Source organism: Saimiri boliviensis, chromosome 1 (genome assembly GCF_048565385.1).
Source record: "Saimiri boliviensis isolate mSaiBol1 chromosome 1, mSaiBol1.pri, whole genome shotgun sequence".
In the NCBI taxonomy this organism is placed as follows: domain Eukaryota; kingdom Metazoa; phylum Chordata; class Mammalia; order Primates; family Cebidae; genus Saimiri; species Saimiri boliviensis.
The window spans coordinates 91,675,412-91,690,305 of NC_133449.1; the positions used below are offsets into that span (position 1 = coordinate 91,675,412).

Below are 14,894 nucleotides of genomic sequence, written 5' to 3' on the forward strand. Positions count from 1 at the left end.
AAACAAATTAAAGTACTAAACAGTAAATGCAATTTTAAAGAAGGAAGTCTCTCTTTACTGCAGCCTTCTGTCAGCAATAAAACAGGAACATCCCAGGAACAGAGAAAATCTAAACCCTTCAGTTAACGCAGTATTTTAACACACAGGCTTAATGTTGCAGGTACTTTCAGAACCTCAAATCTGAAAAAAATTTTCAGTAGTTGCAACAAAAAACTAAAATAGAGTTGTTTTAGGTAAATTCACTTTGAAAGTCAAGAACTCTAACCTTTTTAGTTAAAATGGTTTCCAGATTTTTGATGTCCTTCCCTCCTAGGCTACACTAAATAGTTCCACTGCATTCCTGTTACACCATTTCAATAACAATCCCCATGACACCCCGCCCCCAAACCCAAGCCACCACAAACTACCCCCCTTCACCAAAACGCTGACAAAAACATGTTCCAATCAGCCAAAGAAAATTATCTTTAAAGGGGAAAAATCAATTATTTTCAATTTAAAATGTTACTCTGATGATTATTTAAATTTTAAAGACATAACAACACTGTAGGTTTGGAGAAGGGATGAAACAACTTAAAGAATTTGTGAAGAAACGGGCAAAAGTGTCCTATTTTTGCACAGTTCCAATCAGCACAATCTTGATGCTGTGTTCAGTCTTTAATCACAGACTGGGAGGTTACTTTCAATGAGTACTTCCCAACGCTGCATCCACTTAGGCACGAATCCCTGCTACACTTACTAGATGCCTTGACCTTTAGCCAACCATGACTTTGCACTCACCTTAACTCTTCCTCCGGTAATCCATTTACTCTCAAACTATCCGGACGATCTCGTCTTCTCCTGTAGAGACCTGACTGTGAAAGCTCTTTAAGCTGTAATGCAGTCATTCTTCTCTCCACACATCAATTGCTGACACTTTAAAGCATTTATGCTCAGCAGTGTGGCTGCCAGGGGAAAACAGCGTCCCTTGCCGAGGGACCTCAGCACACCTGACTCAGACTTAGAAACCTCCAGGCAGGCCAGGCTGCTGAAGCACAGCTTCCTGTTTCTCACTGGTACACACCCTCCTCAGCAAGGCACAACTTGCCTTATCTCTGGGCCTCGCACCTTGGGGAGGGGGAGTTGGTGACCAAGAAGGTTACTTGTTTACTAATAAGCAAAATTTAATGGTTATGAATAATACACCAGTTCCTTTATAAACCTTTCCAGGATCATTCTGAACTAAAATTGGGCTAAAAAGCTCCAGTAAGGTAGTTGGTAAAGAAAGGCCCAGCTGTTTTATTTGCCAAGATATCCATTAACACTTCACAGGCAGCTGTCAGTTTAAAGAAGCACCTGGTTAAAATGGTTCCTTAGGGATATTTTCCTTAAAAAGGACAAGAGGGGCAGAATTCTAAAGGGAAACAGATTCCTCCCCCTTACTACTCTACTCTAAATCCTCTTCAGAAGGGAAGAAGTGTCTTTGGTCCACCCACCCCTCATTAAATATTACTAAAAATTTCATAACTGAAAGGAAGATGGTTTCTTCTATCCACCCCCATTCAGAGATGTTGCGAATCTCTAATTACTGGCTGTGAAAAATGCCCTCTCGTAGGGCAGGCCACCTCGGCTGACAGAATGTTGTTGGCTTTACGGTGGAATGGGTCCTATGTACCTTGTGTTTATCTGTACATTTGACTAGGAAGGTTTTGGGTATGGGGATGTGGACAACAAATATGGGGCAAGTCCTTCGTCATCCATCTCCAAGTGACACTACCCAACAGCAGGCACAGCGTGGCCCTCCAATCCACGTCAGTCTCACTGAGAACATTGGACCACACCACAAATACAGGCCACCTCCCAGCAAGCTCTTAGCCAGTGTTTTGCTGCATGGTTCTAGGAATTTCTCCCTGAGCAATTTATACCAGCCTCTTTTCCTTTTAGAATCTTCTCAACAAGAACACAGAGAAATGGGTCTGATACTTTTTTTACACCAAGAGTTAGTTAATATAGTTCCATCTCTGAGAGAATCTGCATTACAGATACAAAAATTAAGGCAACCCACAGGAAAGGGAAGTCTACATTCCTTCACTCAGGACATAGATGCTAGTTCCCCTAAGGGCTACCATTTGTTATCCTAGGTCCATGGCCCAAGGGAAAACGAATGACTTTTCATAATTGCCATTTAAACACAGTATGTTTTTAAAGATGCAGGGGGAAAATTTGCCGTTTTGTCACTAAATTAGATTTAACGAATGATGAAACATGTTTTAAAAAATCACTTCACCGTTGTATCTGTCTCTGGAAGGGTACACAAAAAAACGGTAACACTGGCTGCTTCTGAGGGACCTGAAGAACAGGAGAAGAAGGAAGCATTTCCATTACATACCAATCTACACCTTCTAAACTGTGAATATACTGCCACTCAAAAACAAATAGAATTTAGAAGATTTAAATTCCGAACAATTGATTTTACAGTAATAGAAACATATAAAATTGGAATTCCTAAAGTATCCAATTCTGTCTTTTTTGTTCTTGGTTTTTTTTTTTTTTTTTTTTTTTGAGACAGTCACTCTCTGTCACCCAGGCTGGAGTGTAGGGCACAATCTTGGCTGACTGCAACCTCCGCCCCTGGGTTCAAGGAATTCTTGTGCCTCAGCCTCCCCAGTAGCTGGGATTACAGGCTCAAGCCACCATGCCTAGCTGATTTTTGTATTTTTCATAGAGATGGGATTTTGCCATGTTGTCTATGCTGGTCTGGAACTTCCTGGCCTCAAGTGATCCACCCGCCTCGGCCTCCCAAGGTGCTGAGATTACGGGCGTGAGCCACTGTACCCCGCCTTTGTTTTCTGTAAATCAAGACAGGTTAAAAAAAAATGAACAGAAATAACCACTAATCTTCCTTGTTTTCCTCTTACCATCAACACAGAATAGATGCCTAATGAATAAAATACAAATGAATTGTATATTCACTGCAAATACAGAAATTCTAACGTGAAATATGACCTGTCTCCATAGAAAATGTAAATAATTGCTTTATTTTAAAAAATTGATGCAGCTTGTGACAAGGAAAAAGAACTTGGTGACTACTAAAGGTTAACCAGACAGGAAACACCTAACTGTGTAGGATGAATCCTGCATTTGATGAGAGTACTGTTAAAAGGATGTGCAGGGGGTGGCAGGGTGGGGTGGGGGAACAGTTACCAAGCCATTAAACAAGCTGAAACAATTCTTGCCCTCTGACTTTTAAAATGGCTGTATGACAAATAGGAACTTCAGCAAATCAACACTTATGTTTTGATGAAACTGCCACACTGAGTAAAATTAAATTCTGGGTCTTTGGGGAAGGCCCTTTTAACCAGGATCTTTTCACTGAAGGTTGAGAGAGAGGATGGCGCTCCCTCCCCAGCACCCTTCAGACAGCAGCACAGTAGCACAAGGAAGAGGAGCAGATGGACGGACACCCAGCGCACACAACAGGGCTGTGACAAAGAATGGGAGGAGGAGCTCCCATCTATTTTTCCTTTCAATCGTACTTTCCCATGGAAATGGAATTATTACTTATGCTGGAATTCTCAGATCAGGCCTATATAAAGGTTTTTAAATTTCAAATACTGTCTTAGCATGATTTTGACAGTACAGAGGGAGGCCGGTGTAAGTGCGTTTTCTGTGGGTTTCCATATACAGATATTTTTCATTTTAGCACTCTTTTTTTTTTTTTTTTGAGATGGAGTTTCACCTTGTTACCCAGGCTGGAGTGCAATGGCGCGATCTCGGCTCACCCCAACTTCCACCTCCTGGGTTCAGGCAATTCTCCTGCCTCAGCCTCCTGAGTAGCTGGGATTACAGGCACGCGCCACCATGCCCAGCTAATTTTTTGTATTTTTAGTAGAGACGGAGTTTCACCATGCTGACCAGGATGGTCTCGATCTCTTGACCTCGTGATCCACCCGCCTCTGCCTCCCCAAGTGCTGGAATTACAGGCGTGAGCCACCACGCCTGGCCCCCATTTTAGCACTCTTAATAATCTTTGAAGGCCAGTTCAGCCTCTCATTCAATGTAGAATTCCCCACTGTCATTTTTCCCATGGCCTTATCCCTACACAGTATCTACACCTGGGATTTTGTCTCTTCATGGACACTTGCAGTGATGGGGAACTTCCTACCTCATAAAACTCCTGGGGCTTTTCCCCATGTGCCCAGTGGTTGTTAAGGAACAATTCACAAAAACTGCGAATGAGACATTTGCCTTAACAATTGGTCTGGTCTTTGAACCTAACTACAACTTTTTGTCCTTTTTTCCAAAGTGTTGGGTTCTCCTTGAATCTGTACTGCCTCCAGCAGATCTCACGCCCCCATCCCAACTGAGAGGACTGGACTCCAGGAGTTTCCAGGACAGACTGTGCTTCCTCTCACTCTCTAGCCTTTGCACACACAGCTTGGTAAGACTGGAAGAAGGCTCACTGGCAGGATTAGCTCCTGATCATCCCACTAGGATTCATTGCAAGGATCATCTCTTCCAAGAAACCTTTCTAGACCCCATATCCAACATACCGCTACAACTGTAGGGTCAGGGACATGGCAGACAGTTAAGTCTGTTAAACAAGCTCTATGCTTTAGTTGCTCAACCAATTAATTTTGAGAGCTTAATCATTTTACAGTGTTATATTTAAGAGATCTCCAGAGTTCTGAAGCTTCTTCATTTCTGCATGTAACATTCAACATTGCCTAAATGAGATTTTAAAAGACACAGTCATTCTACAGTTTTGGAAAAATTTACTTTCTTGGTGAGACTAAAACTCTGAAGCTTTCATATTTGTGGAGTTGAACAGTACCTTCCACAAGTATAAACATTTTCCATTTGTGATAAGAATAAAAAATTAGCCTGGATTTTTGCCTAAACTTGTCATAGTCGAGCTTTTAGCATCTTGTTGCAATTAACCCCTTCAGATATAAGAGGGTAAAGAAACCTAATTAAACATCAAGCTGCTAAATATGATCAGTAATGTAACTGAATCATCAATTATTCCTCCTGTACAGAGTTAAAAGAGCTGCAAGCTGGTTTCCATGGCTAACTGGGGCTCACTGCCAGTACACTAGGTACTAATGGCTTGTAAACTGGTCGAGCAGCTGTACATTTCCAGGCCATTAATTTCCTTGTGTGACATAAAAGAAGAATTTTATGTTTTACAGCTAACTTTGAACTTCATGGAAATAAATAATTTTTAGTTTATGTTTTATGTCATAATCATTTACAGGGAAAACGAAATTTTATCTAATAAAGCAAGAATATCCATCCATACTATCTCTAACACACATTCATCTGGTAAACATTTATTTGCCAGTCAATCTGTCTACCTAAGTGAGGCCTCTCAAGAGTACTCTAGCCCATGAATTAGAAGGAAGAACAGTGCTATTTATCTACTGCAGAAAAGGGTTCAATGACGTATCATTGTGAATAAGCTCAAGGTCAAGCTAACTGGAGCAGAGAGTACGAGAAGGCAGAAGCAACTGTCTACAAAAACTGTCCACTGTGTAGAAAAAAATCACCAAACCATGGTCCCACTTACAAGCAGATAATATTGCAACTGTCTACAAGCTCCTCTGAACTTTCTCCTTAATCAGGCTTTCTGGACCTCTGACACATCTGAGTGGACAGGCTGAGCTGTCATTAAAGCTCATGTGAGGCCAGCGCAGTGGCTCAGGCCTGGAATCCCAGCAATGTGGGAGGCCAAGGCGAGCAGAGAGCTTGAGCCCAGGAGTTTGAGACCAGCTTGGGCAACATAGTGAGACCTCATATTTACAAATACCAAATTAGCTGGGAGTGGTGGCAAGTGCCTGTAGTTCTAACTACCAGGGAGGCTGAGATGGAAAGATCATGATCACTTGAGCCTGGGAGGTCAAGACTACAGTGAGCTATGATCATAACACTGCACTCCAGCCTGCGTGACAGATTAAGACTCCTGTATCAAAAAAAAAAAAAAAAAAAAAAAGTGAATGTGATTACAACTGCCTCTCCCACAACCAGCAACATGGGGCCATCAACAGTCTTCAATACAGATCATTAACAAATGTTCTGAAAAGCTACTGATAACATATGGCAAATATTCCGGGTATATTTCCAAATAATTTAAAATGAAATTCTAAGTAACCTGTCCAATCCCACATTTTCAAGGAGCCAAGGAAGAGTCCAAGGTAAGTTAGTGGAAGGGTACAAAAGGGAACCAGTAGACATTTAGCTGACAGTTCCACATTTGGAAACTTCCTTGCCGTGACTGCCTTATAAGTACACAGGAAGTCATTTCACTGTCACAGTCCTCCATTGTTCCATTTGCAACAGAAGTGGCTGAGTTAGGTGACCTCCATCGTCTTCTCTGCAGGCTAAAATTACTTGGCTTCCTTCCAGACAGGACCTGTGTAACATGACTCCCTGACTGGAGCATGCTTTTCTCCTTCATCATTGTTTTAGTCAGAAATCTCACTCTTGAATAAAGCAGGCAGCACACATGGGTAGGCTCTGCACATTCAGCTATTCAACAGACATTTCCCAAAGGCCTCAATGTGCCAGGCCCTCAGGGTGTGGAGGAGAACCCTGAGCGGCCTCTGGGCTCCCCTGATCCTTCTCCATGTCCACCTTCTCTTTGGTCACAAAGCTGCTTCTTGAAGGTAAGAGCTCTAGAGTACATAAAGGACCACGAAAAGGCATGCTGATCACCCTAGCCCCAATATACCCCCAGCCCTGCCCAAAGAGAACAGAGGGTCCTCCTCAACAAAGTGCTGACCTTTCATCGAAGGAACACAGACAGAAGCCTGCAGTGGGACTGCACTTTTCCTCCCTGAGGGCAAATTAGGGAGTACCTCTAATATAGTAAATTTGCTTCTGGAAAACCACATACAAAGCTAAACTTTAGCACACAGAATAATTTTTCTTTCTTTAAATGAGCTTATTTTTAAAGGGAATTCTAGTGGTAATCTTTACAAAGGAGAGCTTTTCCACAAATCCAGATTTTCCAATAATTTGACTTAAAACAAGATATATACATATACGTATTGAAATTACTTTTTAGATATTATTTCTACCCATTCTGCCTGTCCACCAATTACAGATTTTCTAGTGTATCTATAACTCCTTAGCACATTTCTAAACTAAACCTTCATTACCAAAAAAAAAAAAAAAAAAAAAAAAAAAATCCAATAGGTAAAATACTTCCGTGTGAGAGGAGAAATTTAACAGTTACTTGCAAGCAAGTAGTTCCCATATTCTGAGGACCAGAAAGAACAAAAACAGTTCTTCTCCCTGCCCTGGAATTCAAGGGGTGTGTCTTCAAAAATAAACCACAATTCCTGCCTCACCCCAGTATAGGTTCATGACTATAGCCAATATTGTCAACACATCAACTTTCACTTCAAAATCTCAGGTTATCAAAATACTCCCCAGGTTTTGTGTGAAGTTTAATGTTAAAGGCAAGAACATAAATAACAAACTGTGTGGCCACATTTCTGATATCTGTATTATCTCTTTACTTATTGTTAGTTTTTCCTAACGCAGATATAAAAGTTTGATTCAATGATACAAAAAGAATTTAGAAATTTAAGGATACCAGCCTTAAAGACAAAAGTTTTTCAAAATCTTTTATTTCCTATATAGTGTTACTAAGCCAGAGTGATCGATAGCAACTGAAAATGATAATGTAAACATGTATTAGGCCTAAAAACGTGTGTTCATGATATATCACTGAGTGAAAAAAAAGACCATAGGATACAAGCTATGAGATTTCATTTCACATGAAAAGATCACATATGTATATATCATGTATGTTCCACACCCTCCCTAGCATCTGGAAGAGTGTCTACCAGGACATCTCTGGTTGGCAGGGGACTGGAAGCCTAGGCAGTGTCTGGGTGGTGAGACAGAAAGTGCAGGGCAGTTTACATGAAGGAGATGCTTGAGCATGGTGACAGCCTGTCAAGGGGATGAGACTGGCAGAGGCATGGGCCTTCCAAACTGGGACCATAAGTTGAAAGTAGATGAGAAAAAAAGCAAAAGTCACATGGGTAGGGTCTGTCATCAGCCAAGTATAAGACATGGCACAGAAGGGTGCCTGGTTTGCCCTCACACACCTTTAGTGAGCATCTAACTTGAGCTGGGGTCTGCTCTTAGCACCAGAAACTCAGTGGCCTCATGGAGCCTGCAGTCTAATAGGAGACACTGGTATCAACCATATAACCACACAAATGAATCCATAATTTAAAACATGTCAAATAGTAGAAAGTAGGGTGTAGAGTGGATGCTGACATTGGGGAGGGTAGCTGGCCAGCAGGGGCAATCTTCCCGAGGCAGAAACACTGGATCTGATCCTAGAAACCAGACTCGAAAGCAAAAGGGTCTGAACCTGTGGCAGATTGGAGGGCTGGGAGGTGAAATGAGACAAAAGACACGGGTGGTGGCATGTTTCAAAGGGCCTGGTGTTCTTCACACTGAGAGCCAGGGGCAGCCTGTGTCTTAAGCAGGGTACTGACAAGATATCATCTGTTTGCAAGGACCCCTCTCTCTGAGACAGCAGGGGCCCCAGGGTGAGGACCAGCAGAGCTGTCGTGGCAGCCCAGGGAACAGACAACAGCTTGAGCTAGTCCGAGTGGTGACAAAGAGAACAGCAAGCAGAGTGGACACCGAGATGTGTAGGAAGGAAGGGGAGAAGGGCAGACTGGACGCAGAGGGTCAAGGAAGGAGGAAGGAAGCACCAACACTGCTAACATTTCTCCCCACATTCTTTTGTGGACATAGCAACAAAACAGACCTGGTGAAGTACAGCATGAGCCGCATGTACTTAATCTTGTCCATGTAAGCATTTTAAACCTACTTTGACTCTAATAAAAGACTTTTAAGAGTTTACAAAAGAAAAATGTTAGGACACAAAAATGTTCACTTCTCACTACTGTAAAGCTCAGTCTCTTAACTATTTATGTAATATAATTATTACTAACAACTGAGGTTAGAGTACCTACTCAGCACATTATGTGTTCTGTCTCATTTAACCTCCATCTCAACCCTATGAGGTATGCATCGCTATTACTCCCATTTACAGATGAGGAAACTGAGTCTTACAGCAAGTTAAACAACTTGACCAAACAAAACAACCAATAAGAGAGTGTGGATCCGACCCAAGTTGATTTGACTCAAACATTCATTTCAGTCCTTCAGCTGCACTGTGCCAGGGCCTAAAACATTCTCCCCCACAGACCATCACAAGGTGAAGTGTAAACTAGCATTGCCTCTCAACACTGACAACCTAACCCTGGAAGTTTCTGGGAAACTGGGTGCATGACAGGCGCAGGAGCCACAGCACAAGCCCCGGACTGTAAAAACACAGACTGGAAAGACAAAACCACCCAGACACCTCAGACAGCTCACACCTTCTCTCCCTCCAAATGACCCAGACCTAGTCCACGTAATACTGTGAATGGTCGGTTTGAGGGTTCTGAAACAAGCCTCGTGGGGTGCTCAGAAGCAGTCCCCACTCATGTGTGTCTCTTCCTTTTCAGCTGGTTTTCTCCTGCAGGTTTGGAGGCAAAAGCCAGTGAAAGAAAGCGACCTTCTATTTAACTGAATTCCTAGATTCCTTAGGAGTCTTTAGGTCCAAATTACCCAAACTGCTTTATTTCCTTTTAGAGTACATGGAATTATTCAATGTTTCCAAGAGTTCTGGGGCGGGGCCAGATTCTAACAGGTGGTTTTTTTTTTTTTTTTTTTTTAATCATAGCAACTCTGCTGAAACCAAGGGTACTGTTGAACAGCAACAGGCACTGGAAGCAACACAAACAACAGACTTCGGGAGGGCGTGGGTGTATGGGGAAGCAATGATAGTGTGTGACCACACCGATTTCGGTTCCTCTGAGAACACTTCCTACCCCAAACACACTTCAGAGCTCAAGCCAGTCAAACAGCCGCTTGCTCCTACTGCTTCATGCAAAGAAAGGCTGGTGGAGAAGGTGATTCTTACTCTAAAACACAAATCAAACGAGTCACTCTGTGAGACTAATAAAAGAAAGGCCTGTGGTTTTAATCCTCCAATCCTGACCTCAAGAACCCCTGCCAAGAGAAAAAAAAAACTCACTCTTAGCATGCATATATATATATATACATATATATATATATATATATATATATATATATATATATTTTTTTTTTTTTTTTTGGATCACATTTCTGTGACCTCTGCCTCCTTGGCTCAAGCAATCCTCCCACCTCAGCCTCATGAGCAGCTGGGACTACAGGCTCACACCACCAGCTCATTTCTGTATATTTTATAGACACGCGGTTTTGCCATGTTGCCCAGGCTGGTCTTGAATTCCTGACTTCAAGTGATTCCCACGTGCCAGCCTCCCACAGAGCTGGGATTACAGGCCTCAGCTATTGTACCCAGACTAGTGCCAATATTTCTGAGTGATCAAAACGTACTAGGGAAACATATTCTACTGAATAAAAATTCCCAAAATAGAAGTGAAATACCTTGAAATATAATGAGATTACTATACAGAACCAAAGCAAATGCACTATTTCTAAGGCAAGTAAAAGAAAATATCTATACATTGTTTTTTAAATCATAAGCCTTGGGGGAAGACCTAGTTCCTTCCCCGTGGCTCAGTATGATTTAGGAAATAGCACCTTGGTGAAGAGCTAGATTACTGAGTGCTTCTTATGTGCCTAGAACTGTGATGAGCACTTTGCATACACTTACCAAATTTATTTTTTACAATAATCCAATGAAATAGTACTATTATTATTACCATTTCAAAGGTGATGAGACATAGAAAGTGTAACACTGGGCGGCAGTGTATCACATTCTGGCTTCAAGAAAGTTAGTCTTGTTTTCATCCCCATGGTTGAACTATTTTTTTAACTTAAAAAATATTTTATTATAAAAATGTTCTTATTTTATTTTCTAAAAATATGACCACTATGTTGGTTAGGATGGTCTCAAACTTCTGGTCTCAAGCAGTCCTTCTGCCTTGGCCTCCCAAAGTGCTGGAATTACAGGCACGGACTGTAAATACACAGACTAGAAGGACAAGAAATCAAATAAAAAAAAGTTTCTTTACAGTCCAGGATTGGAAGATTAAAACTGCAGGCCTTTCTGTAATTACCATACAGTTATTATGCAATTGAGTGAAAAACTGAAACCTGGCCTTCAGCCTGGTTTTAAACAGTAACAGGGTACTTACTGTCTCCTTGTCAGAAAATAGTTATTTTTCTCAGCAGTAGATGAGAACTTATAATCAGAAATCACTCAAAAATTCAGCCATGACTAAACACATTACAGCGTCCTGGACTGGATGAGGACACGGAAAAAAGACCTGATGAAGGTAATGTAAGGTGCTGACAAGAGGGGAAGGTAGGTGAGGGCTACGTGAGGATTCTCTGAGCTCCTGATCTCTGCAACTTTTCTATACATCTAAAATTACCCCAAAATAGGCTTATTTTAAAAATTCAAAACTTTAATTCTACACGAGAAAAGAGCTGGTATCACAAACAAGTCAATGACAGGAGGAAAACAGAGAAGGGTTTTCCTGCAGATTAAGAGAGACTTAAGAGACATATCAACTGATGTATTATTAAACTATGGCCTTTGTTTAGATCTTAAACAAAACATATGTAAAAAGCTACTCTTGGGACAAGTTGAGGACATTTGATTACGGGTGGGGTACTGGATGGTGATATAGAATTATCACTCATTTGTTAGATACGGCAGCATGTCCATCTTCTCATAGACCAGCATATATAAGAAAATGTCCATCTTCTCAGGGACCACTCTGAGGTATTTTGGGATGAAATGACCTGATGTCTGGGATTTGCTTTTAAATAATTAACAAAGAAAAGAAATGAAAAAAGAATATGTGAAGCACATATGGCAAGATAGTATTAAGTACGGGTGATGAGTATAAGAGGATCATTTCTTCTATTTTTATATTAGAATGAAAATTTTCAGGCTGGCTGCAGTGGCTCATGCCTATAATTCCAGCACTTTGGGAGGCCAAGGTAGAAGGACTGCTTGAGATCAGAAGTTTGAGACCATCCTAACCAACACAGTGGTCATATTTTTAGAAAATAAAACAATAACATTTTTATAATAAAATATTTTTGAAGTTAAAAAATAGTTCAACCATGGGGATGAAAACAAGCATGACCTTCTGGAAGCCAGAACATGATACACTGCCGCCCAGCTGAAACACAGCGCGATACCACGATGGCACAGCAAAAGGCATCAGGTCAGGATTCCTGTGTTTTCTGGTGCTTCCTCTAATAAGAAATGTGAAGTGTCACATCTGAGGAAGTTAAATGTATCACCTAAGATCATATGAAATACATTAAGGGATATGTTACATTGTGAAAGGATGGCACCAGGAAAGGGGAGGAGAGAATATTCTAGGTGGAGAAGAGAGTGCAAAGGCATGGGAAGGTGGAGAAGTGAGCCAGCGAACAGTGGGTGCTTCATTCTGTGGAAGCAGTAGGAGCAATGATTGCAGGGAGGCAGGCAGTTTAGAGCCAGCTTTTGAGTCAGAGCCAGGCTGATGGGTTTATATGACATGTGATAAGCTGCACGTGATTAGAATTCTGGGTGGGGAGCTGTGCAAGCCTCGAAGACAACCAGCTATAGAAGCGGCTCCAGGCAGCAACACCTGCCATGGGGGTGGGTAGAGAAGACTCCAGAGAAGAAAAAGAAGACTTTACACTTTGCCAGGTAAACAGGTAGCTAAGAAAAAAACCAAACAAGATTAGCACACATACCAACACAGGAAATTATTTTGTATGTATTTAGCCAGATCATGCCCCAAACAAGAACACTTCAAACCATTATTACCCTTGAATCGCTGATCCCACCCTTTTTCTATTACTCTTGGCAGATAACCCCACCTACTTAGAGAAAATGGAAGTCTTCAGAAAGACACCACCTCGCTGTCTCCAAGCTAGTGTCCCCTCTTCTTTCACAGTGCCCTCTGTTAGACTGGAAATTAAAATATAGCACAAAATTAGCCCTGCTCTGAGTCTGCGTTACTGTCATTTTGTTCTACTGGGAGTAATGACAGTCATAATCATGGTGCTAATGCTTCACATACTATTTTATTTGATCCCCCTAACACCCTGTGAAATGAGCGGTATCCCTATTTCACGGAAGTAGAAACTGGGCCCACAACTGGTGAGCGACAGAATGGGGACTGGAATGGGCATCAGGGACCAAGAGGCCCCATCTATGATCACTCTACTGCCCTGCTTCTCTCAAGATCTACCAACAAGAATTTCTAACAATGTGATGTCTTTAATGAAATGCTATATAGCTATGAAAGAAAATTCACTAAAGCACATATCTACATAAATAAATCTTTTAAAAATGTGAGTGAAAAAGGCAACTTGCACAGTAACACAAACAGTAGTATATACCACGTAAAATCTAAAATGAAAGAAGGAATCCTAAGCACTGTTAAGAATACATGAATGTGTAATGAAAAGATAAAGACATGCACAAACGTGAGCCAAACTCCATTAAGGAAAGAGTTTCCTCGTGGAGGAAAAGCAGAAGGGGGGAATACGATTGGAAGAGGAAAGTGAACCAAGAGACCTCAACTCGGTAAGATTTTATTTCTTGAAGTGGGTAGTAGATATTTGGGGGTTCCTTTTATTAATTTCAATATCTGCATTATTTTAAAGGAAGGAAAGATGAAGATGCACAGCAAACACTAATTATGTAAGTCCACAAAGTTTCAAAGCACTGTGGCTGCCACCATGTGGCTCCTAAAGATGTTACAGGCACACAATTTTCAGAGGATGAAAGAAAGGGGCATTAACTCAAGAGATCAATATCACATGAATGTTACCCATAGTGAAAGCCCAAGGAGCCCCTACTTAATATGTAACCAATATTAAAATCATATCCATTTCCAAATAATGCTTAATAAAACAAAAGACAAAACATTATGCTAGGAGCCCACTTAAAGGAAGATGAGAAAAGTTATGGGGTATAAACTGTAAGACTAACAGATGGGAAAAAAACAGATGGGAAGACTGGGTTTCAGGCACAATTAACTTAACAGGTAAATGAGGACCTATGAACCGAATTTAAGACCCAGAAGTAAATAAGCAAAAAGAATACAGTAAAAAGCAACTCCATACATGGTATTAATAATTTCACTTGTAAAACTCAGTACTTTTAATAGGCAAATTTATTAGCAAGATCAATACCCCTTTTCTGGTTATATCCAGGTTAGAGAGTAATACCTAAAAATTACACGATAATGAATACTATTAGATGTGCAAAAATACACTCTTGTGTAAAAATCACTTCTATATGTGCACACATGTACTATTTATGTGATAAAGATACCAGATAACTGATGTGCTCAATTATGTTCTATTTGTGCTTCATTTGGAGGGGGAATAGCTCAATATTGTACAGCAGCACCCACCATGTCATTTATCTTGATTCAATGTGTCCCTTGTCAACTGGCTGTCTAAGCTAAGCTCTCCATGCTCATAGATGGCACCCTCACATGAAGGAAGGGGCAATCAGGCTTCCTTGGGCCTATTCTATAAGGGCACTAATCTTACTCACAAAAGCTCTGTTCTTGTGAACTAATCATCTCTCCAAATGCTCCACCTCCTAATACCCTCACTTTGGGGTTAGAAATTAAACATATGAATTTTGGGAAGATACCTTCAGATCACAGCAGCATGGTGCATGAGACATACCTTTCACTGCATATTTGCCTGTCTGGTCTCATTCCAATCACTTTTTCCCTTCTAACAAGTGATCCACTTCCTCAACCACTTTCCCAGACTCAGCACACTCTTTTGTGTTTCCAGGATCTACCATTTCTCTATGTGGATGAACCTCCAGCCTCTTTCCTCACATAGGACTCCCACAA

General features: G+C 41.1%; 1 protein-coding gene across 5 annotated transcripts in view; it reads right to left on the minus strand.

Annotated features, from left to right (window-relative positions):
• Positions 1-14,894, minus strand: part of LIMS1 (LIM zinc finger domain containing 1) — a 148,639-nt gene that overhangs the window by 54,760 nt on the left and 78,985 nt on the right. The window contains exon 1 of one of the 5 annotated variants that reach the window (XM_003922765.3): positions 778-2,521. The exons of 3 other annotated variants lie outside the window; for them this stretch is intronic. In XM_003922765.3, the coding sequence (XP_003922814.1) occupies positions 778-884 (107 nt within the window). In that variant the 5' untranslated portion in view covers positions 885-2,521. Of the gene's footprint in view, positions 1-777; positions 3,788-14,894 lie in introns of those variants that run through there. One more of the 5 variants, XM_010333628.2, reaches the window with a different exon arrangement.